Source organism: Varroa destructor, unplaced genomic scaffold (genome assembly GCF_002443255.2).
Source record: "Varroa destructor unplaced genomic scaffold, Vdes_3.0 BEIS01000003.1, whole genome shotgun sequence".
Classification (NCBI taxonomy): domain Eukaryota; kingdom Metazoa; phylum Arthropoda; class Arachnida; order Mesostigmata; family Varroidae; genus Varroa; species Varroa destructor.
The window spans coordinates 6,403,781-6,430,820 of NW_019211456.1; the positions used below are offsets into that span (position 1 = coordinate 6,403,781).

The 27,040-nt window shown below is 45.7% G+C and overlaps 1 protein-coding gene across 3 annotated transcripts; it reads right to left on the reverse strand.

The window, feature by feature from the left end:
* Positions 1–6,375: 6,375 nt before the first annotated feature.
* On the reverse strand, positions 6,376–22,969 carry LOC111247522 (uncharacterized). 3 transcript variants are annotated; one of them, XM_022798546.2, is made up of 3 exons: positions 22,661–22,969; positions 21,587–22,302; positions 6,376–9,982 (listed from the first exon to the last, which is right to left on the reverse strand). In XM_022798546.2, exons 2-3 carry the CDS (start codon positions 22,116–22,118, stop codon positions 9,063–9,065), a joined length of 1,452 nt encoding a protein of 483 aa, XP_022654281.1. In that variant the 5' UTR covers positions 22,119–22,302; positions 22,661–22,969; the 3' UTR covers positions 6,376–9,062. The 3 variants fall into 3 exon arrangements, with proteins under 3 accessions (XP_022654281.1, XP_022654282.1, XP_022654279.1); XM_022798547.2 differs by having other exon boundaries at positions 22,654–22,969; XM_022798544.2 differs by having other exon boundaries at positions 21,587–22,298; positions 22,589–22,969.
* Between the last annotated feature and the right edge of the window lie 4,071 nt (positions 22,970–27,040).

The following is a 27,040-nucleotide window of genomic DNA, read 5'->3' on the forward strand; positions in this document are numbered from 1 at the left end:
CTGTATCCTGTAAAGCAGACTGGAAGCCAGTATAGTCCGTTCACTACATTGATTTCTATGACACAAACACACTTCAACCTATCTGGCGACTATATCAACTACACTGTGTAGAATAAATATTGGACATAAAAGTCCAAGCCATTATAAGGCAGAATTTCCTTGATGACACAATTTTACAACCGAAAACTCAGGCTAATAGTAAGCCGACCTGTGATATCGTATTTTTATACTCCCTGTAAAGCGTGACCACGCGTTAGATGACCATGTTCGTGAGAAAAACCGTTATCGCTGCACGCACAGTGCACTATCTACAATCGATGATATCGCAGACACATTACGCCAAACACAAGATAAGGTTTTAATGGCTTATTTAGAGATTTGCCTTAAGAAACGAGGTAGAGCCAAATTTAGGCCGAAGGCCTCTTAAAACCTGGCTTTGGTAAATAATGCATCATGCTTGGCCTAGCACGCTTAACGCTAAATGAGTGCGTAGCACTCTCATCTCTAGCTGAAAGCACAGTTTTTTTTTTTATGGAATACAGACATTTTCCTTCTAGCTCAGTCGAGAAACAAATATCTTCGCATAAAGTCATGAAGGGCTCATATAATTCCACCCTCTGAGGCTATCTCTATAGGCTTTTTTGATTTAATTTTTCTAGAAATTAACGATTCGTTGTAGAGCAGAACGCGAAATAGAAAAAGTCCTTGGAGAACGTACTGGTACGTGCCACCTTTTCCTCAAGGTAAATTTCAACTGACCTGTGTATATTTTTAGTTGATGGTTTCATATATTGTCTTTTAAAGGGCAGCGGGAGGTCAATATGGATCTCTTGTCGTCGATATAGATTTGGACACTGGGCGCATGCCTACGGGAAAACACACGACGATTTCGCCGTTGCCTTTACGTAGCAGCACCCTACGTTTGCTGTTGTCCACGTAAATCTTATTGGCATTAACCAGTTCGGCAACAAGATAGTGTAAAGCATGAAGCCACGATGAGTGACTTGATCATGTGGCTTCAAATTTTTGTCTGGTATTGTCATGTTGACCCAGGTCAGCAAGTGGACCGAGGCGCCTGCAACGGGTCTGGAGTGTGTACTTACTTTAGAAGATTCCTCTGACACTTCCGTTGAATGAACGCCGATTTGTCTATGAATAACCTTGTATGCACGTACACTTGGTCATAAGAAAGCCTGCGTGGTTTTGTCCTTAAATAACAAATCGGGCAGTCAAAAGTGTTAGTCATACATGACCCGATGGTACTGCTAAAACCGTGCCGATCTTCGTTAGGTTTTCCTGTTTGTCCAATGCGTACTTACAAAGTAACTATTTTGTGCGGCGTTAGATCAGTTAAGTACACTGATATACCGATCTCAGTGGATCTAGAAGCGACTCTAGCTGGCGCGATTTTTAAATATTCTGTTATCTAACGGTGTACTTCGAAGAACGCTCTATCCATCGTAAACTTCAGTTTAGACAGGCTTTCACTGTTAATTTCATAAAACTTATTCAACCTAAATCAGGCGGAAGGCAACCTAATTATACTCTAGTAGACATTGTGTCAGGTTAACTTTTTTCGATATCGTATATAGTTTGATATTTATAACACACGGCAAGTGACAACTTCGCGATCAACATAACTAGTAGCAGGATTTATTGAACGTATGGTACGATCGTGTGTCGACCTTCCAGCCCGAAAAGTAATAACCCCAATGTGACAGCAGTAGGCATGGCCATTGACTATCTAATAAGTCTATTGGTGTTCATCATCACCAGCACGATTGTGCTGAAGCACGACGACGCTGATGCTCTACCAGGTGATGTCGCGGACGACGCTGGGTCGTTGAATACGCGAAATACGCGGTTCGTTGGTCCGTGGAATCATCATCGTCGATAATTGGCCATGAATAAGAGCGCATACTTACTGTCATAGATCGAGAGAGATACTTACGGTTAGAGCCAAGTAGGCAGCTAAGACGTGAGAGGCCGACAGACGGAGCATGCCGCTACTTATTGTAACGGACCTCCATTCTACTCGATCGGCAGCCGTCTACCCCGCGAGAACTCACAAGCTATGCACATAAACATCATCTCGCCCGCCTTATCTATCTTAATATCTGACAGAATTTGCGTAGGCGCGTGTGCTGTCGCGTACTGAGTACTTCGTATCGTGAGGGATGTTGAAGGCCAGCAGAAGCTCACTGTGGAACGAGTAGTTATAACCTAGGCTCCGCGGCAGCATGCAGGGGTTAGGCACAGTGTGAGTTAGCTCATATCTACTGCACGGCCCGAAACGAGAGCCACGATGAAGTAAAGAAGAGATTAACTGTACCTTCTGACTACCACAGGTAATTCTTCACTGATCCATTACGGTCTCGGAAAGTCAATGCCAAAGTGACAACACAGCGATGATAGAAACATAAACCAATGCCCGATAATAATGGGTTAAAATTGTTAATTCGGATCTGTTGACATAGCGACCACAGACCGTAATTAATAATGTTTGATTCTTTACAGTAGTTATTCAATGGGGTATCGCTCTCGAGCAATTTATTTCACCCCTATAATTTACCCCTGGTATAGTTGAAGCTGCAAAATCCTACTGTTCGCTGTGTATTTCATCTATATGTGAATCAGGTACTTCTGCTATGGAAAATATGATAAATTAATTTAAATCAATTATTTCAAAACGGATAAGTGTTTAAGTCCTCAATTGTTTCTCGCCTTTCACGAAACCGAGTGAAACTCAAGTAGAATTGTCTGTGGTTGGATAGATAGCGCGTTTAGTCTAGCTCATTGCTTCTTGGAACTTACGCGTAACTTCCACGGCCAACCAGGGCGGGTTAGCGAAGGTTAACGAACTTTCACTTGTACATATTTAGACACTATTCCAAAAAAAAATATAATACCTACGTTTTTTTTGGCAAAGTTGTCCATACGTAAGTTGTGGTGAAAAAAACGAATCACAAACGTAATTTCTTCTTTCATTTTCAAAGCATTTACCCAGTACATAATGGTTTCATACAAAAACATCTATGTTTTGCCAACATAGCATGAAATTTCAATAGAGAAAAATTATTAAATGTGTTCGATACGTATGTATTCTTGTATACATACCATCCTATCCGTAATTCTTTTTTTATCAATTTTTCCATTGTGCTACGGTGTAGCAACATAGAGTAAGTAATATGTGTAACACGAGGACCCAATTCGAAGTTGTGCATTGTATGCCACGCATGGATATACGTAAAAGAACTTGGTGGATTGTCAAGCGTGGGCAAAGAAACGGTTTCATCTCGTTTAAGCTTAAATCATTAGACTTTCGGAGAACAATGCTATTCATACCTAAAATCATTCATTGAGTACCGATTTACTACAGGTCTGTTTGAAGGTCACAAGGACATTGTGCATTTAAAAAAGTACTGAGTCACGGCTGCCTTCCCTTTAGGCCTCCACTCCCTGTATATTGAACGAACCCGGATCTAAGCCGCACGAAATTTCTAAATAGATCATCCAGAAAACATGTAAAGCATCTTTGTTGAAACGACTACGAGCTTCACGTCTACGTTGTTGACATGACTACGGCCGTTAATACTACCATACAAGAGTTATCTTATGTGTGATAGCCGATAGGTGCTTTCTGAGCACAGTTAAGGTCACCGCTGTTATACCAAATCAGATTAGAAAGCGAATAAATTTTTATACAAAAAATTATTTTTTTTAAGACGCACAAGTATAAGAACTGTAGTTGATCGCCGCACCGTCTAGTCTATCCGAGTTGTCAATCTATGTTTGATTTAACAAAGCACATGTGTATTCAAAATTATACTGGTCACCGTTCGTGCTCACCTGCTCGATATAGGTTTTCCGTTGGGAAAACAAAAAAACATCATGGTTCCTTTCTTAATCTCATCTGTTTGAGTCATAGGTTAAGCTATCGCCAGTCTCTTCGCAGCTAAATTTTGTACACACTTTCTACTAATCACACACTGACTATCCTCGTAACGTTAGAGTTATCGTTGAGTATTTCGACTATTACGGGCTGAGGGCCCAAAGTATTAGCGAACTCTCCTGTTGTGTTACGACTGCCTCCTTATGGTTTAATAACGTGCATTACTGTTTTGGTGTCCTCTTTGGCGAGTATGAACAGACGTTCCGGCGATCTATTTAAAATGGGTTTGAACTTGCCTCTTCCCTTGTCTGTATGTCTGGATATGTGTGTCTCCATGCCTGTGGGGTCACTGACTACCATACGATACCGGTTCTAGCCAACCCAGGGAACAACCAGCGGTTGACCGGCTTTAGCGCTCTCGATCGTCAATAGGCGATTGACCAGTCAACTTAATCTAAAGCCTACAGGACGGTCTACCTAGAGAGAATAAACGAGCCCCCGGGGTCCGTATCGCTCGTCTGCCGGGGTCCGGAGTCCAAAAGAGACCGAAAAGGAGTGGCCCGCCTGAAGGTGTCGGAGGGGTGCTCGGCGATCCAAACGCCAGCAAGATGGGTCGCTGTCCTCGCCGCGCTCGCCGTCAAGTTAAGTAGGGTACCAGGCACAACAACGCCAGCTACCACCGAGCGCTAACCACTGCTGCTTCGGGAAGACCGGAAAGCTGGCTCCACTGGTGATCATGAAACGTAGACATGCCAGCTGGTCCTCCTTGTGGTCTATCTCAGCGCTTTTTGTGTGAATGTAGAATGATAGTGGGGTGCCTGCGTTGTCGTAGGAGCAGTTGCAGAAATAGTACCAAGAGCCACAGCTTAGAATGAACGGCCGTAGATCTCGGGTAAGCGGGTGGCCCCGGAAGCCAGACACTTCTGCACTGCTCCTCAGAATCGCCCTACCCTTGTCTTCGTTATCTTTTTTGCTCCGTTAAACCCATGTGTGCACTCGCCTTCACCTCATTGATTCTGTTGCACTACCATTCACTTACCTTTATGTGGCTGACCTACGGATCAACTCCGCAACGAGCGAATTGCTCACAACTACTATCAGTTTCTGTGCCTTGTAACTGCCTGAACAGCTCATACTTGTGTGTATACAGTGTATTATTATAAATGCAATGAAGTGGAGCCGAAGTGGGCGATGACCACTGCCAGTGTTCCCTCTACTTTCTTTCCAACATCTGACCAGCTACCTCCAGCCAGACACGCCAGACGCTACGAACACGTTCCAAATGTAAATCTATAGTATAAATACACACGTTAGTTTTTTTCTGAAGCTGAAAGTATTAGGCTATTGGCCTGGGCTGATGGACGGACGGCCAGGGATGGTGAACTACCGGACTAGATTGGTTCCATAATTTGGAGCGGTGGCCTATTGCGATGCTGGTGCTTCAAGACAACAGCTGGTCGTCGCCCGGAGTTGAGTCGAGGTACAAGTTGAAGCTGAGGCCTAGGCAAGTCGGCGATAGTGGAGCTCTGTTCGTTTATGCTTTCGCTGTCTAAACGGAGAAGATAGAACAAAGAATAGAATCGCTGGTAGGTAGACAGGCCTAAGTTAAGATGCCAGTTAGGAACAGCCGAGGAACGGAAGGGTTCTTGCGGCTGATGCGCTACAGGCTGCCTGGATATTACCCGAATATGGTTTGTAGAATCACAGAAGCAGGACAAAAGCGTATAGGAGAACCGGTGGGGCCATCTTGTTGGAAGTTTGGCCGGGTCTGTATAGCTTTACAAGCAGTAAACGGATGGCGGCGAGCGACGCATGGTCGATGGGTCCTAACCATCGACAGGCAACGAAAACCGGCCACAGAATAGCAGGATATGGACAAGAATGAGCAAGTCTGCAGACGAAGACCAGACAGCAGCCGCGGTACACAAACCGAAACTCTATAGCAGGAAAAGACAATAGTTCAGCCCACGCACTATTTGAAATCGTCACCAGCCACGGCGGTTACACGTGCTGGTGCCTGGCTGCTGATCGCGGGCAGAAGTGACAACTTTTGCGCGGAACGTTCAGCTGCGGCACCTTTGGTAGGACCTTGGTAGGCTGAAAGCAGATAGATATGGAGGTAATGAGATTCGTTGGGTCCGCCATTTCATGGACGAAGTGTACGCAAGGCAGGACGTTCTGCGTTGTCTCGTTTTGCCAGCTTCGCGCCAAGTACGCTTTCATTATTGCCATCTAAGAGAATGTAAGCATTGCCAACTGACCCATCAAGGTATACAGAGAAAAAGGGTTTATGTAATGACAAAGTAGTTGTCCCCCAGCTCACTACAGCACCTTCATTTATTTGTGTGCTAAAATTTCTAAATTTGCAAATTACCACTATATGACAAGGTAGTTTTTTTTCGTTCCGAGTTATATTCTCGTCATATAATATTTATATCAGGAGATATTGAATGATACCTTGTTTCAGGAAATAAATAATTTTATATATTTTATTAAGTCTTCCTTCATTACACAATCTTTCATTATTATCTCACAATAGTTAGGTCATTTTCATTTCTCTCTATTACTTCATTTATCTTGTATTATATTTTTCTCTTTTCCAGAAAAGATCATTTCATTTTTCGTGCGAACTGTAATAATAATAATACTAATAATTTATATTATTATTACAAATAATAATAATAATTAGTAATAATCACTGCTTATACTGTTGTCTTTTCCTTTTCTTATTAGAACAGCCTTTCTCAATCGTTCATCTATCACTACTTCGCCTGTCTCATTCTCTACGTACGATGTTGCGTACGATTCGAAAAAAAAAAAAAAAAAAAAAAAAAAAAAAACATTTTTATAAATTATTTTTGTCGGCTTTATCGGTTTCATAAAGTTACTGTCAAATAATACTTGTAATAATAATAATCATAGCAGAAAAATAATCATATTAAAAATATTATTATTAATAGATATTATGATTATGATACTAATAAACTTTTCAGCGCTAACACCGTTCCGTCGGCCGGCTTTTGGCCGAGGTACGATCTGTACTCCTTGATCCTTACACATGATAAACATTTTATATCCCTGTTTTCTGCCGAAATATGTCCTACCTAATGATCATAGTAAGTAAAGATCTCTATGAAAAGAGGGACAGAATGATACACCAACTGCGCAAACATCGTCTCGTGTTCAGTTGCACATCTCAGTCAACAATAAAGACCAATTAGACAGATATCGTTCATCGTTTCGATCCGAACATGGCGCCGTCGTGATCGAATGATGGCACGACCCAAGATCTTAGGCTGGGAGAGTGGACATAGTATGAAATGAGGCTCCGGCAGATTGGCGACCCCTCCGAAGTTATCTTTTCACAGTATTCTCATCGGTAAATGTCGCCGCAATTTTCCGTTGAGCTGGTTAACGCGCGGTTAGTGCAATTGGCTAAAATCGGGAGATCGCTAAAACATCACGACGGCTATATCAGTTGAAGCAAAAACGTAGCGGAAAGTGAAGAAGCTTCAACAGAAAATCGCGCGCTTAAGAACGAACAGAAACAACATGGACCTTGTTTGACAGATACAGTTTTTCTTTGTGTGTGTTTTTTTTTGCAAACTTAATCTCGCAATAATTACAGCTACCGAAAGGGAAGAATATAGTTAGAAGGGCGTACGACGTTAGCGCAACTTAGAAGCGGGATCATCGACATAAGAAAATTGTTCATATTTGACAAACTAAGCAGTGGCCTGCCACAGAAACCGCCCGAAAAGACGTTTCTTTTCTATCCAACAGGAAGGTAGCTTGTAAAACTCACCTAAAAGAGCGTATATACGTTTATATAATAGATCTGTACATACATATAATTAGCACATATCTATATTTCTTTTTTTTACCTCTCCTATGTGCGATATCTAGAACGCTACCTCTGACCAGACCAATAGTAAACAATATACTCGTCACATCACTTGAGCGCAGCTGAACAACTATATATATATATATCCTCGCTCCGGGTGTATAGGCACAAACAAATGAAGTATCTATTAGCTTACTTCGTCCTTCTTTGCGCTTAACCGCTCCATACAATGTACAGTGAACTTGATTGATCTCTGTCCATATGCATGCCTTTATATGATAATGGCTAGCTAGCTATGTGTACCCATACGTATAAAAATCATAAGAAATAGTCTACAGAGGGCGCTCGCACATCTCGTACGATTTTACAGTTTGGTTGTACTTCGATAACTGACGGGTTGGTTGGGTAAAATGGCCGTGTGGAATAACTCGGGGGTGGATTAGGGGTTATAACAACATCGCATCTTTTCCTCCAGTGAGCTTCGTTTGTTGGGGGCGTATTTTGTCACTCGGACCCGCCAGTGTCGTCGTTTTGCTCCCTAGTTGCCTATATTCGACTACATAGCGGCACGACAATTATGTCACAGATAACAAATGACGTGACGAAATATAAAACACTGACTATATATGTATTTCCTATTGTTAGTTACCACTAGCGCGTCTCGTTCGTAGTACGAAAGGCGACTGGGCATGGAGGCGAACCATAATGGTATTACTGTTAATTAGATATTTATAAATGTGTACACAGCGGGGGGTTACGGCCCATTTAACGAAGGTATGGACGGACAGACGGTTTCGGTTGCTCAGTCCAGTTCGTGTGATTTTCCTATACGTCTTTAGATATATGTCTGTTTTCTCTTTACGTGTCCACTTCATCGATCGGCTGTCTTTCAGCACGAGACAACGTGTGTCCATGCTCGAATTTAAACCCACACTGCAACGATTGGCAAGTATACACCTTACCCGCTAAGCTATCATGGAAACTACGTGCCGATTACCTTTAAGCCCTATAGATGATGCAGGGCTAAACATGTGTTACTGTTCGCGTGCTGTTTGTCTTCCTTTATCACAATCTATATGCACACACGCATATGCTACTCTTGTACGCCACATGCCTACAAAAAGTTAAGGTTTAGAAAGCGTCTTTGTAAACAGCGTGAATGTATTGGTAGGGCCCCAAAAATGGAAAAAGGTCTTTCTTTTTATCTTATTAGTTTATAAATATGTATGACTCTAATTAGTTTGAATTACATTTCTTCCCACGTTAGGATTTCGTTCGTGCGTCGTATGTGTAATCATTACCTGTTAGGTGGATATCCTACTCTAATTAATTAAGGTCTCTGACAGGTGACACAGGTGAGCCGGCATCATTATCTTCGCCATTACTGTGGCTCTCCGAGAACGAGTACCGCTTTGAGGAATCGGGCGGAGTGAGGGGTGATACTCTTGCTGCGACTCCTTGAAGGCTCTGTAATCCTTGTAATGTGTAGGTAATGCAGTTGAGGTGGGCCATCATTTGTCGTTGGAACAGCATTTGGTTCTCAGCGTTGACCTTGTTATCCGTAATGATCTTTTGGAGCAATACATGAATCCTCTTTTGCTCCTGAGCTGTGTAGGAGCAGCTGGAACACTGAGGCGAAACGGACCTCTGAGGAGGCTGGATGACAGGGGTTTGTGACTTCGACGGACCCGTTGGTGGTGCGCCGACCACGTTAGGGGGCAGGCCAAACATCATTCCTTGGTGAAGTGACAAGTTGATAGGGAGAGCTGGTGCAGGCGATGGCGGAGCCGGGGGTAGCGGATCATTGTGCAGTTCTTCCTTGCAGAGCCGCTGGTGCCTGTAAGCCTGCTCCAGGGTGGCGTATATCGCTGGCGAAGGATAGGGAGTGACATGATGTGATGGTGCGGGCGGCGGATGCAATGGAATATGACAAGGCAAAGGCGTGATAGCGCCTGTAGGAAGAGACGGCGCGGTGCTCGAATGTTGCGGAGTCGGCGTGTCTGGCGGTGTACGGGCCACGGGCGACGATCGCATGCTCGACGAATTCGACGACGTGCTCAGGGAGCTTTTTTCCTTAGGAGCGGCTATCACTGTTGGGCTATGACCATTGGAGCTGGGCACTCTCTGCTTGTCACTTCGGGTTGATTTGCTTTCTTCATGCTCAGATGAGGAGGAATCATGGTGTTCGGTCTCTGAAGAAGCACCCTCTGGTACTTCGGCGTTCATCGAGATCGGGCTGTCCGACGCTGGAAGTCAAACCGAATGAACGAACGCTGTTTGTTATCAAGTAGGGTCGTGCTATCTTCTGGTGACTTATTGTACTACCTAGACAATAAAAACAACAACAACAACGATGCGGGAGTGTTATGAGCATAAAAATAACGGCGTAGAGGTCATCGTGGTGATTGTTGCGATTCAGCTGATTCAGTTGACGGCTGCTTACGTGGATGTCACAGTGTGACGCAAGTGACCTCGTTCCCCAAACATCACGCCGCCATGGACTGCGTCGAGTGCCGGGGCTGTATCAAGAAAAGCCGGTTCTTCTATAAACGAAGCAGAAGCAACGAACAGCAAAGGCCCCACTCTAGCAAGCGTGTCTACTACGAAAAAACAAGCAGACGGATATCAAGGGCTGCTCCTTCTTCGTCGCCATATTTGGCGTTCCATCGAAAAAAAAGTGTCTTCATCTGCCCGGTTTATGTGTGGCACAAATGAACTTCTGGCAACGCTTTCTGGAGTCGAACGCAGAGTGTTTGCTGGCTGTGGCCGCTCTCGGCTTCTGCTGCCGCCGTCGCCCGTGACGGCATCTGGGTCACGACGGGGCTGCTGACCATCGACTGCCGCGACAGAACAGCAGCACGGGTCGGCTACTGCTTCAGTACTTCGCTATGCGCTGAATAGCAACTGCGCCAAGAGACTATGGAAGACTACGAAGAGCTACGGGGCGGCAAAGCAGCTGATGAACTTTCGACCGATTGTCCGCGCTGTTGCTGCTGGTCAGAAGGGCGGCGGCAGTTATAACAGCAGCAGCAGCATTCAGACAATACACGGGAACGCGGTTTCAGCAGCAAAGCGACATAGACGAGTGGCAGGCAGTCGATGGCAGTGCCAAATTGTCTGCAGGCCGTCGCCTATGCAGTGCTTCAGAATAGGTGGCAGGAATTACCGATCCCGTAGATACATGGAGCACCCACTATTTCGGTACCTGGTAAGTCACAATCACTAAATTCGGTGATGTAATCTACCGCTCGCAAGATTACACTGTCACACTACGGTAAAATAGCAGTAGCAATCAGCTTTATACTGCGCTTAGCAATACGGTTAACGAGTGCAAGCTACGGTCAACATCGACAAACGTACATAAACTTGGGCTTAAGATCGTTGGCCTATTCCTGAACGTCTAGAAGTTAGCTAAGTAACAAACTACGATGAAATGTGCCATACGGCATCAAAGCAAACAAAGTGACCAGTTTATATGGTTAGCTAGCTGCACTGGCCTACTTGACCTATTCAGTGGCAATTAATTCGCAAACCATTTATAGTGAGAAGTTAATGTCGCCTCATCATTTTTAGAGATGTGCATATAGTTGACTTTCCTGAATTTCTGAATGACTGCGTAAGCCACCTTATGTCTGAATACAAAGATGGACGCTGTTCAGTGGATAGCTACTGTCGGGTTTTGGTTCAGCTGGTTTGGGAAGCGGTTCGTGTATATCGCGAGCGTCGTCGGCTGCTTCTTCTCTTAGACGAAAAGCAAACTAGACTCTGAACGGTAATGGTTAGACCTAGGTTTGTCGTACTGGACCGTTTACTCTATTCTCGTTGTGTAGTAGAGTGCTCTCGGTCTGCTATCGTTGTTCATTCGCAGCCGAGATCGGGGTCTAGCCAGCGGGGGGGTGTAGGAGGCAACCATCGGGAGGCCAGCGACTATCCCACAACAATGGGAGTTCGAGCATAGTAGAATTGGGGCACCAGCCACGGCGACTGACTAAGCCGAGGCTGTTCTACCAGTTGGGCAGTAGTAGGCAGCAGGCATTATCGCCGACGGCGGCAGCTGGATGGCGGCGTTAACATGGCCACAAGGCGGTGGCGGCTGCAGCGGCATCGAGCACATCATCTCCAGCGATGGGCTCCAAGAGCGAAGCCCAACAGAGGGGATGGCGAGAGCATCAGTAGAGGTCGTCTGGGAGAGCATCTGGCCCGGCCGCTCTCGATGCGTCTCGGGGTCAATGACGGCAACAGCCTAGAGGAAGTTCCCTAGCAGTCCCCCCGTCCTTGTATCCAAGATCGCAGACAACGTCGCACGCTCAAGTCCAGCTCCCATGCTTGCATTCCCATAGGATTGGCTAACGACTGCACGTCCTAAACCACCAAGACATACGATTTGGGCCTAGCAATTTGCATAGCTACCTGAATATACGTAGTTCAACGAAACATCGCACGTTGCTTGCCTCACCACGCGAATACGCGAAGTGTGCGCCTACTGGAGTAGAAGCGAAGTATACATTCGACTTTACACAATGATGATTGACGGACGAGCCGTTGTCGTATCTGTGACGACTATACACCTCGAGCGTACATAATAGATAGACGGCAAAGTATACAAAACCAATTCCGTCTTGTTACATCATATGTGGACGCATAATTCCACGACCTAAATATGCATACAGCACGCGCTCAGTACAGAAGAAATCAATTCTAATTTATTGTTCCTGCACAGAATTGCACTGTTTAGCATTAAAGACTATGTCATACAATTGACCAAATAGGCCACGCGCAACTTCTAGCCAAAACGTGATAACTTCCGATAAAGTTGAAAACCATGCATCGAATTTTTGTTGTGCAAACGCATGCACTACTTGTAAAATTGACATGGTATTTTAGTCTTTTTCAACAATTTCCACGATGACTTTTCATGAAACTTAGAAGCGCTTGCTTTTGCATGAAAAAAACAGTGGGCAGTTATAAGAATTGTTAGCCCCGACCTTGAGCGTCACTCTCTTCAGGCGCTCCCGCTTAACGTTAGCTCTCGAAGAAATCGCAGCTAGAAACGCTAGCGAGTCTCATCAGCCTGTGAAGCCCTAGTGCACGCAGGGAGCCAGCACAGCTAAAGTCGAAGCCAGTTCGCGCCACATGGCCTGCTTTGTTAGGGCAAACACATGAATGGTTGGCAGGCGGGGGGGAGAGAGAGGATACTGCTCAGGAAGTCTAGCCTCGGGAGAAGCGAATCGCGCCGAATTACCGAGTACCAGGTGAGCTACAGCCGGGTACGCTAGAGGAGGTAGATATACCAGGGCTGGGGTGAATTAGGGGATACAATGCTGGGAGTGAAAGAACCAAATCCATCCAAAGCGTCGGTTCTACGACGAGGAGCAAATCGGGCAAGCAAAGCAGCACAGATGGCCAAGTGTCCGGGTTCAAACCCACTCAGCTCAGTGCGCTAGTCATCCGGACAGTCAACCTGGGTTAAACGCGGGCTGGCTACACGAGGCGGCCATATCTAGTCTCTCGTTCCGAGAGTTTCGAACCGTCCAAAGCAAAACTCGGGTTCGCAGGCCAAATTGCGCTGTGTGGACGGCATTATTTGCACCAGGTGTGGTGGCATCACCAGGGGTAAGATAACTGTCGCTAGCTAGAAGAAAGAATAGGGACTAAGATACGACAGTCATTATGACGAGACATTATGTACAGAGAGCGAGTACTACAAAAAGGGGATGAACCAGTTTCTAGCTATATATATAGTACTGTATAAAGTAGATCCACACTCGTCTGTACTTGTTTCTTCCTGTAGCGCTGCCTCCTTTGTTTTTCTCGCCAGGCCGTACCCTAGCGCATCGGTCGCGCCATAACGGTCCCGTCGTATCTATCTCTAGATGTCAGAGAATAACCAACTAGCCTTAGTGAACAGCCCGTATGTGTAAAACCAGCCGCCGCGTAAGGGGGACATGCCACTCTGCCACACTTGGTCGGGAGGAAGCAACGCTGGTTGAACTGCCTGCCGTTGCCTGGCCGGCACCAGCGCTTCTCGTGGCTGAACGCTTTTTGCAGGCTGCTATGTATTGCAGGGAGCAAACACAAATTGAACTTAACGTTGGAGCCCTGGAGTTGGAGCTAGGGCCACGGGCTGCCAGCCTGAGGCCGCCCACCAAGAGCTTGGGATCATTGTCCGGTTACAAGGCCTCATCGCGGCGTTCAGCCGCATTTGGGACTCGTCGCCGTCCGTCGTAGAACGCGTCGAAGCCATCGTCGTCAAAGGCCTATCACTGTTAGTCGCGGCATAGCAGCCCCAATGCGAACGCCAGCCACTGCGGTTTGCGCGCAATGCGCTCGCGTAACAGCACGAGCGGCAGAAGTTCCCGAGGGAGTTGTGGTTGCTTGCGGTGCTGCTGCTGCTGCTGCTGCTACTGTTGCTCAGAAAGTGTTACGACGAACTCGCTCTGGGTCAGCGAAGGGTCGTTCACCTCAACCGCACTGTCAGAACGACGCTACAGCCGTAAACAGCGCTGGTGTAGACGGTGAACACACGGCAGGCAAACGTTCATGCCGCTGCTGTCGCTGTCTTTCCGCGATATTCTGTAGAAGAGAGACGATGGGTCGGCCTGGCCGCTTGGACGAACGAGCGGTCAACCGGCAGAGCATTCGCTGTCAACGGAACGCGCTGTTCAGCAACAGCTACAGACAACGAATGAGCACAGGGATGGCCTTCAGATCAGCTGACGCGCTCTGCGCCAAGCGTGTAGTTCCCCCGCCCGCCCTTCTATCATAGCGCTGTCAGGCTAACCGCCGCGGAACTGGTAGGCTAGTGTGGTTTTTTCAAAAATTGTTTTTTGAAAACAAACTGTCTAGATACTAGCTAAGCTATACGGCGGCCACATGATAAATTCGTGTCTTTAACGTCTATGTGTATTTGTGTGTAAGCAAGTCCTTTGCACCATACACACACGCTGGTGGGTCGCCGGTCGATAGCCTTTTCGACGACAGCGGCCGATGCACCGTAGCTGGAGTAAGGAAACGACGCCTGGCAGCGTCGAATAAAGCCTCCATGAATGTCATGGGCAAAGAAATGACACGACGACAAGGACATGGAAGCCATCAAGGGCAACATTACAAACAGGACGAGTCGAACCTAATAAGCCAACTGGAATTTATACTGCCACGCCTTGAAGTTGCTGCTTTTGTATGTCTACGCCGGCCGGCAGGGAGCAGTGAAAGCGGAGCTGAAATTACAGTTGTCCACAAAAATAATCATTGCTTGCGGTATAACACAGATGTCTCGAAATTCAGTGGAGACTTCTCAGACGTGAGAAAAAGGAAAGAAACGGAATCGACCGATACCATATTACGTTACTGTCTGGAACTTCATCCCATAAGCAACGCAAATTTGTTACCTTGGTAAAAAAAAAAAAACAAAAATCGTCGTATTAGAGTTACTGCTAAACTCCTATCTGCGAGTGCGAGAATGGATACTTTCGAATCCGCACAGGTTATGCAATTATGCATATCTCAGACAAATCGTAAGCGTTTTTCTATTACTTAAATCCCACCTTTCGTTTTCCTGCTATGTTAAAGTTGCGCCTTTAATTCCATGGGACTACACAGGCGCAATCGAGCTTTGGCTCAAGTTTCTTCAGATCCCCTATCAAACCGAAGAAATGTGCATATAGTTAAGGTGCCTTTGTTGTCTTCATTTTGAATACCAGTGAAGTCTAGTTCGGTCCTAGCTTAAACTCTCTGATTTTACGGCCACTTATTGGCCTATACTTAGCTTTCCATTTATAGCTACGTTATTGCATAATACATACATTGCGCTCGATCTATAAAAGCATCGCCCTGTATTATGTGATCGTTCCTAAGCGATTTGAGCGCGATTCCCACTACAGTTATAACAAGAAAACTTCCCTTCTGGGTGACGTGGCACAACGATGAAAAGTAGAATGAAAAAAGTCAGTTGAAAAGGAGCGATTTGTACTCTACTGGACAGAAAAAGTGAGTCAACTGATGGCAATAATTATCGCTAATGCGTGCCCGTATAGTCCGCACGTTTGCATCTGCGTTTGGGTTTATAGGCGTAGCTATTTTTCGAAATACTTATTTGGACCATAAGCCGTTGATCTCATCGGAACAACACCAATATTCTTGCTAGCTCAGAGCTCAGATTCTTCCGTTCCTTTAGCTCAGACTATCCTTCACCGTCCCGCGCCGCCCTGTTCAGTTTCGCAATAGAACACGTTTGATGCAGCGTGTGTAGCAGGTAGCACACTTCGAGGTGCTTTGGACCCACTACCATTAGTGCAAGCAAGCCTCAGGCAATTCACTGTATCGATGGTGTAGGTCCAATAGGGTAGGCCCGCGGCACGTCGATACGGTCACTACTAGGCCACAAAATGCTATATTCAATGTTTGTCTACTGCTTACTCTGCAGTCTGTACCGCTGGCCTCTCCTGCTGATGAAAGCTGACAGCGACGGCGGCGGGTGAACGTCCTCGCAAGTGCAAGCCGAGTGCAACGTCCGAAAGCGTTTCTCAATCACCGATCAACTCGACTCGGCCGTTATTCGACTTTACGCAACGGTCAGGGGAAGTGGGAGAAAGACTAATGGAAGAGAAAGATCCTTTGCAAGCAGGCGGTGGCGGCATCCGGTACGGTGCGACATGATGTTACTGCTGCAGTCGCAACCGTTAATCATGTGCGTGTTTGGCCGGGCAGGCAAACGGACGGGGGTCGAGCCACCGCCCGGAAAGAGGACCAATAAGGAACTGCCAATCACCACCGACGACCTATGTTGACCTTACCTTGTCATACTACTGCACCGTTGGTGCCAGCCACCGAACCTATTACGGCTTGCGGCCCACCGCACGAGAAAGCATAACAGCGCGACAACTTAAACGCCGGTAATAAATGACGACGACACCGGTAGTAGATGACTAGGTGGATGCGCGCGGCCCTATTAATATTCTAGCGCTGGTTGTTACTGCAGAAAACAACTGATCTGGTTGGAATGGAGAAACAGAGAAAATACCAACGAAGATTTGTATCGCATCATGTAATATTAGGAGAAGTTAGCCATACATTAAACATACTAGGTAAATTTAGAGCTGTTTCTGTTGTTTATCTATATTCATAAAGATAAAGGACAGGTGGCAAGCTGAACTGTTTACCTCGTGCATTGGTAACGAGTATATTTCGAACGTACGTATTGTATGTATATGCATCGACGGATGTTGCGCTCAGAGAAATCACTTGTTTACAAAACCTTTTCGAGACTCGCAATTAGTAATTATTAACGTTTGGTCGTGATGCCGTGAGCGACAGAACGAAAATGAAGACTAGCGCTTGAAGCAGAGACTGCGCGTCGGTTGGTCCGTGCGCCTTTTTGGCCGCACGCTTATTAGCTTCACTACTACGTACAGGCATATACAGAGAGCGTCAAATGATGACGATAGACGTTCAACAAAAAGCTGTCTCTCAAAGATAATAACAAAAGCTCGTCATAGTTATAATTCGTTGATGCATGAATGTTTTTACCAACAAAGGTTAATATAATTGCGATTTAATCAGTCAGCGTTGCTGCCCTGCTATAGTAGCAGTGGCACGGAAAAAACGTACGTCGACGCTCGCCGCAACTAGAGGCAAGCACGTCGCAGTCGTTCATTAACAAATGGTTATCGAGCAAACATCGACGGTCGTCAGTGAATTCCTATCAAATATAAGCTATCGATTCTCTTCCAACCTCGCCAAACAGATGTTACAGTATTTACTAATTAAGAATGGTGGTAGATTTCTTTGAAGCCCAGAAGTTGAAATCGTCAGCGATGGCCTTTGGTTCGGCCGTCGACTACTATTATACTATTGTCGCAATATTAGTGGCGTCATAGACAGCATTCGTGATCGTGCTTAGTTACGACAATTTTTCGATACTGCAACAGCAATAGCGTTATCGACGAAGAGCACGAGGCGGACGTCTAGAGAAGACGACTCGTTGTTTCGCTGCGTCGTTCTATCTTGTACGCACACGACTACGACAGCAGCGAGGAAGAGTCCCACCTCGGCGTATCCAAGCCCAGCGTTGCTGTTAGCCGGCAGACGTCACCCGGAGTGGAATAACAACACCGACTAACGCCACTCAGCCGGCGCCCAGCTGCCACTGCCGGCGCAGTAGTAGCAACATCGAACAATGCCCGACTCTTGTTGCCGTCGCCGCTGCAGTTGCGGGCCACCGTAAAGCTGAGCTCTACGATCCTGTTGCTGCAGCCGTGTCCCCGTTAACGGGGACAAACGGCCAGCAGCGATAAGCGGCCTGGGATCGTTGACCTCTTGCCACGCTGACGTGACGTCATCGGTAGCGCGTCAGTTTGTCAAGCAGGCCGGCTAGAAGGATGGTACTGTTGCTGTCGCTGCCGCTGCCACTATACGCCGTCGCAATGGGCACAGAGTGAGTGAGCGCTGGCGGTTGAACGGACCGCGAGACTTGCACAGAGACCGACGTTAGCTAGTCGCTTACCGGTTGGAAAGTCATATAATGGTTGGTCCTCCCTGGCCAGCGGTTGCCGGCCATAATATACTGCAGGTGTTGCTGATTTACTGCTAGAAAAGCTGTCCAGTAAGGTTACTCGTGTCTCAGCTCATCTATTATTTTCTAGAGTTCGGTATCTAATACTGATGAACGTGTGTACGCCCATAGCAGGGAACAGATGAACCCTTCCAAAAGCAAATTTCTCACAATAGTTTTGACCGGTGCTGTCTCCCACTAATATAAAACAAAAGAAAAACCACTACTCGCGTTCGTGCTTAGCCTTGCAGTGTTCTCGTACGTACATTGGGATCAAAAGTATACAAACGTTCACGTATTTCGTAGATGTGTTTTAGGAGAAAGCAGCTAGCTGCCAGAGGAATCTCATAGAAATACCCTGGAAGCTGCTGTCCACGCTGAAAACCTTCTATAAGAAGGCAATGTCTAGCTTACACCAGATAGCAGGGCTCGTCTACGGTCAACCACCTACAAGTCGGTAACAGCGAACAGGGAATATCATACTTAATCGGGACAAATACTGCCATAGATCTACTTCCATACAGATTAATCGCTACGTAGGAAGCCACCACGTTGCGTAGCGTTGCTTCGCAGATTACTTCGTAGAGAGCGTTGCTCTTAGCGTAAGCTCTTACTGACAGCGGCCGATGGCCCCACAACATCCATCGATCGTATGGAAAGCCGTTTGGGTCGCGGTGACTCCACTGACGCATACGCATGCAGACAGAATCACACCACACGCATACATACGTACGTATGTACGTACGTACGTACAAACGTTATTACTCAATACAGTCAGAAAAGCATGTAGATGTACTTATACCAAGCGTCTAATATTGCACTGTGATTGTGAGTGGCAAATGGGCCAATGCCACCGGGGCCAAGTTCGTTAGGCCACTAGCCCAGCGATGGCGACGCCCTGAAGCGTTCGTCCTGCGCGCTGCAATGTACTCTTGCGGCTTAACCAAACTCGCTTACTTTCTAACACTGACATTCAATCGGCGATATATTCGCGCATAGTCCTCAACGGCGCCCCTTGTGCGTAAGTGGATGCGTGACAGGTGGAGGGCACCGGGCAGTCGGTGTCATCGTGCAACAACAGCGATCGATGACCGAAGATGATAGGTCGTCGATTTCTAAGGCAGGTTCAACTTAAGCTACGTTATACTATAGCGATAGATGTGAGAGAGGCCTACTTTTTCAAGCGTGCCTTGAAATCGCGTTCAGCCTTGTGGTCGCTTGCCTCGCAAGCCAGTGATCAATAATGTTCTCAGGTAATAGTTTCACAGGTTTGCAAAACGGAAACTGGCTGATGCTGGAGAGAATTGTTTAGTAGGCAGCTGTTTGAATGCAACGCTGTATGTGCCACGTTTTTTAGCGTGATACAACTAAACATGACGTTTCCTGGTTTATGCTATAATCTCTTTTTTTTTCTATCTAATTCACATCGAATTAATACAACATAACCTGCAAAGGAAAGAAATCGTATAAGCCAACGCAAATTCAACACTGAAATGACCGAATGATAAAAATGACAATAAGGGTATATTATTATCGTTTTAGGCTGTAGAACGTATTAAGGATAAAAGGAATCATTTTTGGACTTGCTGGGCTATGTTTCATGAGAAAATTCTTAGCATAAGATATACTGGTGCGTAACAGAATATATGCTTTTCCTGACGTTATGCTGCGGCATGATAGCATCAGTTTGTATAACAGTCATTAATCCAGATTTCAAACGCCTTCCAGAAACGGTATATATAAATGGCTACGCGGTTGCTTAAATAGAAGTTTGTTGGTTAAGAAAAAAGCTAAAGGAGTATTCTGGGGGGAAGAGGGGTGGAGGAGGAGGAGGAGCTACGCGACCCATATAGGGTTCAGTGACAGAAGGCGATGACCTCCGGGAGCAATACGTGTTAAGTTCCGGAAAGGTAAAGCATCAAGGTCTCATTACATTGCTCTACCTATAGTTTTAGACGTGAATTTTACTGTGTACGCACGCACGCCAAAGTTACATCTTCCAAGTGAATGTTTAGTACCGTAAAATAGACCAAGAAAGATTATACGCATATAAAACAGCAGCGATGTACTAGTTAGTTCCGTGTCTCTTTTTTTTTTGGTAGAACGGAAACTTTGCAAAAGTGACGTGCTAACAACAATTCTACCACAGTAAGCGTAACTTATCGCTTAAATCAATCAAAGTTACAACTTGTATGGATAACAGACATTTAAAATAATTCGTTATTTTGTCGATCACTACAAATATAACTATTACAATCATTGGACGGTATAGTCATAATAAACTAGATACGCACAACTCAATAATATGACCATTATGTAGACAGTATATAGTTTATTTGTGCTAATGATTTTACAGCCAAATAAAAGGCTTAATGGCACAACGAGTAAACAACTTATTGATAAAATTGTTGATTAATTAAGAAAATTATGTCGTAGGTAAGTAATATCCATACTATGGGTAAGCTTATCTTACGATGCGTGATTTTTTTGTAGAGGGCCTACCTACGGTGGATCGGTCCAGAGACCACTTTTCGCCGAACATTCTAGGTATTATTTTGTAGTCAAAGATAATAGTTTTTTCTTTTAAATATTTTCAGCAAGGGAAAGCAGGTTGCCCTTTTTTTTTCGTACGAACAACCTTTAAAGCGCAATGCGCTAGGATCCTGATAGGAGTCAATGGCAAACTGTTGAGCAGAGATTCATTTAAGCAGCGTTATGCCACCTTACGTGATCTACGTAGCTCTGGAGCTCTAGAGTCAGGATCGTTTATACACCGGAGTGGCCCGAGAATGGTCGAATATCGCGTCAATGTGTTTAGTAGCAGTATATGCGCATGGCTACCGTTAGTTCACTGATGTCAGCGGGTGACTGTCTCTCACCAAGATACAGACCAACCGTGTTCAAAAAGGATTTGCCATACGTAAGGACAACAATGCAGTTTCGATATGGGATGAAGCAGTAGGTAAATAGGTATCTTTTTACCATCACGAATGTCTTATGTAAAACCAAAATGGTCAAGCACGTAGCTTTTTCTCTTCCAGCGATTCTCATGCGTTCGGCGTCCTTTTTCAAATGCGCGCTGCACATTCTCCTTAATCTGATATTACAGACAGTATCCTATCGTTTGCATATAGACGTAATAGAACCAGAAAGTGCTTCCGGAAGTATCTAACACAACCTATTTTGGGATGAAAAAAAAATAATGTTTATCTATTACGGATATGGAAACACTGCAAACGAAATTTTATGTGTAGCACATGATAACAGGAATGTATGACCCACGCATTGTATAAAAACTTACTCGGTTCGTCGTCATCGGGATAGGAGATTTCTGCCGCCATGATGTCCGCCACCGGGTAGTAGCCTTCAAGGCGGTCCTTATCACCAAGACCTCGGAGAATACGCTCTTTGTCCGGCCGACCAAGTGCAGCCTGTTGAATCAGGCTCGGTCGTGTATAAGGCGAACGGCCAACTATGGCGCTTACGCGTGCGGTAAATTCTCCCTGCTTATGTTCACGAACATCTCGTTTTAGCCTCTTAAGGCGTTCACGAACTTGCATTGGGCTGCGCTGGAAGCCATTTTGTGTGAGTACATCCGAGATTGTTCTGTATATGGACTGAAACTTCGGCACCATCATGGATGGTGAATTCTTGTCGAAGTTGGCATCTTCTTTGGCCATTTCCACTTCGTAAACGTCTAGCAGAATCGACGTCTCTTCCCGTGACCACGAGCTTCCACGACCTCCAAATCGACCCTGCAGGTCTTTGGCCGCCTTATTACTAACCGCGCTTACTGACAAATCCGTTGGCAGTTGTGCAAGCACCAGTTCCATAGTCCTCGTATGGATGGACGCACAGAGTACGTCGCTTATTTATCTCTCTGTCGAATAACACTAGCTACGGTTGTAGCAGAAGTTCCTATAATGTCACTCTTGCCGCTGACGATACAGTTCTTAACAACGTCAACTTTGCACACACGTGATTATGTTGATAGTGGGCGACTTTAATGTCGTCTTCCTTTTCATCATCGGTTGTAGTACATGAACAGAGGGGTTGACATTGGACAGAATCAACGATAAAAGATACACAACGAAATCGATGACTATAATTAGATAATAATGGTAATATAGAGATGGCTTAGGTGAGGTGGAAGGGGAAGCGTATCGCTCAACTTATGATAATGTGAGGATAAGAGGATTAGATAAAAAACAGGCTTTAGGGCCCCTCCGTGGGGTACGCTTGCCTTCCTGTAATAGCTAGCTAGCGGCAAAGGTTTGCACTTGAATGCGTAACTGTAATTCACCTATAATTGGCACGATTGTGCCTGTATATAAGTCACCTGTCGAAGCACTGCGCCCTCGTACTTACTCCTCACCATCGAACTGTTGTTTTGTGCACCGGCGCGCTATCATACGAACATCCCCGCGCAGAGTTAACACTAATGCAAAACAGTGTACACAATGTTTGCGTCGTCCCGTTTCTCTATTTCGGCCTAGCTCGGGTTGGGCGCTTTTGCGCGGAGGAGCACCGCACTTGGGGCGCGCTCTGCTCTGACTGTTCGTCTTGCTTATACCCAGTCTCTGTCTGCCAGCCGTGGTGAGTCGTCTGTCTGTCTGTCTGTCCGTCTGTCCGTCCGTCCGTCCGTTCGTCCGTCCGTCCGTCCGTCCGTCCGTCCGCCTGTCTGTCTGTCTGTCTATGTGTCTGTCTATCTGTCTGTCTGTCCGTCTGTTTGTCTCCACTTTTTCCTCACCACCATCAGCAGCGAACGAGTGCCAGTACCCACTGTTCGCTGTTCTGTGGCAGCGACAGTTGCTGGTGGTAACCGTGATGGTGCCGGTGGCTGTTGTGTGTGGGTATGTTGCGTGTGCGTACGTGCGTGCGTGCGTGCGCGCGTGTGTGCCTGTGTGTCTGCCTGTGTGAGTGTGTGTGTATGCCTGTGTGAGTGTGTGTATATGTGTATGTGTATGTGTTTGTGGGTGTGTGTGTGTATGGGTGTGTGTGTGTGTTTGTGTGTGTGTGTGTGAGTCTGTGTGTGTGTGTGTTTGTGTGTCTGTGTGTGTGTGTGTGTGTGTGTGGGTGTGTGTGTGTGTGTGTGTGTGTGTGTATCATATGCACCGTCACCGTCAAAGGAGCGATCGAGTGAGCTGCCGGCCGGTCAGTTGACGCCGTAGCTGCCGGTAGGTCTCTCGTTAACGGTCCCGGTACCGGCAGCGTCGCATCGCCAGAGAAATACAGAGAGAAAGAAAGAAAGAGAAGGAGAGAGAGAGAGAGGGTGACCAAGGGCCTTCCTCCATGTTGTCGCCGCCTGCCGTTGCCGTCGGTTATGTTATTCATGTTATTTTGTTGTGGATCAGCGGCATGGCTGTCTTTTGGTGTGTGTCTGTGTGTGCGTTTGTGTGTCTACGGTGCACAAACACAGACTTACACGCAGCTTGCCGTAGCCTGCCAGTGGCGACGGCGACGATAGCTGCTTGCTGGTGACCTACGCAGCAACCGCTACGGCGAGGCGTCATTATAGCGGCAGTGCTTCGCAACAACTGCCACCACCGCGACCATTACAGCCGCTCCTGCTGTTACCGCAGCAGCAGCTACCGTCACCATCGTCGTGATGTTTCTATTGCTGTAGCTGATGCCGATTGAGGTCGTTGATCTCGCCGCAGCAGCGCAAGCAGCAGATCGCCAATTGCTGCCGTCCGCTGTAACTGACTATTTCTGCTCGGGCCATGCGTCCCTCCTCAGTTGCTTATTGCTGCTACCGCCGCAACTGGCAGTTCTGCTCCTCGGCTACTTTGTGCTGGTTGTTAACTACTGCCGCCGCCCTTCTTTGCGTCTGTACTATGCTATGTTGTAATAAGGATCGCGCGCGGAAACGGTACTGCAGCAACATCAGCCGCTGACGGACGGATAGACGCGCGGGCCACCGCTGTTTTGCCGCTTTCTCTGGTTCCCTTCAGACGTGTTTTCACGCGATGAAAGATCGCGAGGATGGCGTCGGCTACGACAACAATTCTGCGGCCTTTTAAACGGTGCAGCACAGACTGGGTACACAGGATGCTCAGGCTATCTCAGTTGTTGGTCCTGTTATCGTTAGGGCTCTTGATCAGCTGTTCGACTTCAAGTGAGTCGACTGAAAAGATCGTGAAGCTACTTCTCCGACTACGACAACAACGTCGTAGACTTTGACGCGCACTACCCGTGAATACACCTATCTGATTAGTAGCCAGGATTACGTTCGCAGAGAAAAAAAACCTATTGGAAAAGTTGTAGCTTGCATGTAGTCGCTAAAAATATATTACAAAATCAAAAACGTTGAAAGGGCAGGTTGCTATCACCCTCTAGGCTCACTTGAATTTAGGGACCTTCTTGAGGTTGACGTTTGCTGACTTCTTGCCGATTAAATCATTAGCACGTGAAGCCCATAGTTAATATAGGTAAAATAGTATGAATCGTATTTGACGCGTATTAGACGTCCTTCAGTAAATAAACCAACTCGTACCCTGTCACCCAGCACCACTAACTTCGTGTCAATGACGCCGACATAAACATAAACACTTTTGTTTCAATACCAGTTAAAAAGAATGCCGGTTTCCCAAGCATTGTTGGGGGATATACTTTTTTTTCGATATCTTAACCTAATTTCGCTCTACCTATATTTGCCTAGCTATTGATTTATCTGCAATGCTATTAGCACTATGTAATAACTACAACTAAGCCCTATGATAAGATAACGGCTGCGAATGGCGAGTGCGCTCTAACGGAGCAAGAGGTGGAGACTATTTGCAAGAGGGTACAAGAAGTTCATTAATTTTAAATTTATGTCATATCATAAGGCTCACATTATCTATCCCTTGCCTTTTGCAGTCCGAGAAGTCACTGTCGACACTACGATCAAGTACAGCAACATTCAGTGGTTCTGAATAGCATGTAACGGAAAATGTAGGATCCAATCTGCGGGGGGAGCATCGTAGCGTCCAGGATGGTAGTTATGTTAAGGAGAACCTTTCTCATGCACTCCAGGACCTACTCGATTACATTTACCAATCCGTCAGGCCCGTTATGACACGATCAGTTATAGCCGAAGAGTATAGAAACGAGTCAGCTATTGAAAAGATCTACTCTGACTGGTGATTTGAGAACAGAACGGGGGTGCGCGACACGTAATGCCAGGAGAACGAAAATTCCAATCATATCTCTTACCATTGGTTTATGGAAATCAGTTATGGGTTTGTCAAGAAATTGGCTCAAGTAGAATCCAGCCTAAAATTAGTCGTCGTTCATAGAGACCGTGGAACTCTTTTAGGCTAGTTCCCAAAATATGCAATGCATTGCGGCATTTATGTGTGCAACTAAAAAGTCTTTATCACTGTTTGTTCGCGGCAGTTGGCGCAGATCGATCTGAGGGCTTCGACTGGTAAAAAGCAGCTCACAATTTTCATACAGGCCCTGGCAAGCACGCGTCGTTCAAGCGTCGTATTTTCAATTTGGTTTCTCAGTACCGAATCGTCACGAATTGACGTCGTATCATTGTGATCTTCTGATTCGTTTTATTGCCATTGCGACAACAATTATTAGCCATGCGAAGTGTGATGAACAGATTATCAGAGCTGAAATCCGAAGTCTCGTATTTACTACCTTTATCGAACTTTGTTTCTATAAGGATTAGAGCTTTGTTTTAATTAAGAACACTAAAAAAATTTACTGCTAGTTAAATGCGAGATGTATGTATATATGTAAGGGTATGATATATAAATTGGGCTTGAATGGCAACAAACAGGCCAACCATTCTAGGTCTGGAATTCGATAGCTTAGGACTAAACGTGTTGTTGTTTTTTTTATTTGCTCAAACACCAATTTTTGTTCCTTGGGGGTACTCTTGAGGTGTGGAGTAAGTCACTAATATATATATATATATATATATATTAGATGTTTACGGGACCACACTGGCGGGAATGATGGCAAGTTGACGAATACGTAACTCTTGACTGATTGTTTGAGGTAGTAACTACGCTAGTATCGGCATGTTACCTCGTTACCTACATTTCGATTATTCAAATCGTCGTTATACATAATTATGGTTGTACATTGTGTTTGGCGATCATCAGAAACGGCTGTAGCGTCGACCCTTTAATACGTCGTAAACGTGGTTTCACGTCGAGTTGTAGATATACAAATAATAGACGAAAACAAAAAAAAAAACTTGCTATCGATACTTACCAGAACGGATACTACGACCGCCATTGATTTCAAGTGAAGAAGTTCCAAAGTATGGATTGCTTGTTAGAAATGAATAAAATTGAGCATGACCGGTTATAAAGTCGTGCTTGAAGCTAATCAGGATCAAATTCTGGACCTAATTACGATTGGGCTTAGTTTTACTTTATGCAAAGTAATCAGCCCTTTCCGGCATAATCTTTTGCCTTAAGACTCGACTTCATTCATACCAGTCTGCTATGCTTCAGCTGGTTAGCCATTCTGAAAAGCTTTCAGCATAAGTCGTCCTTTTCTGCATTTGCCTGCAATTCTATAAACTTCTTTCCGGCAACTTGTTGAAACAGTAGTTGGCGTTTTAATCTGCAAAATACGTGTTTGTAAATGTGACGCCTTTGGAAGCGGAAAACCATCGTTCTGGGCTATGTCTCGTGGATATGCTCAATCGTCAATAAACTCGACCAGAATTTGTAAATTATTCCGTGGCGACTATTGAGGTTCTTTGGGGGCAAATGGGCGGAATACCCACCGCGTCGTTAGTTGTTTC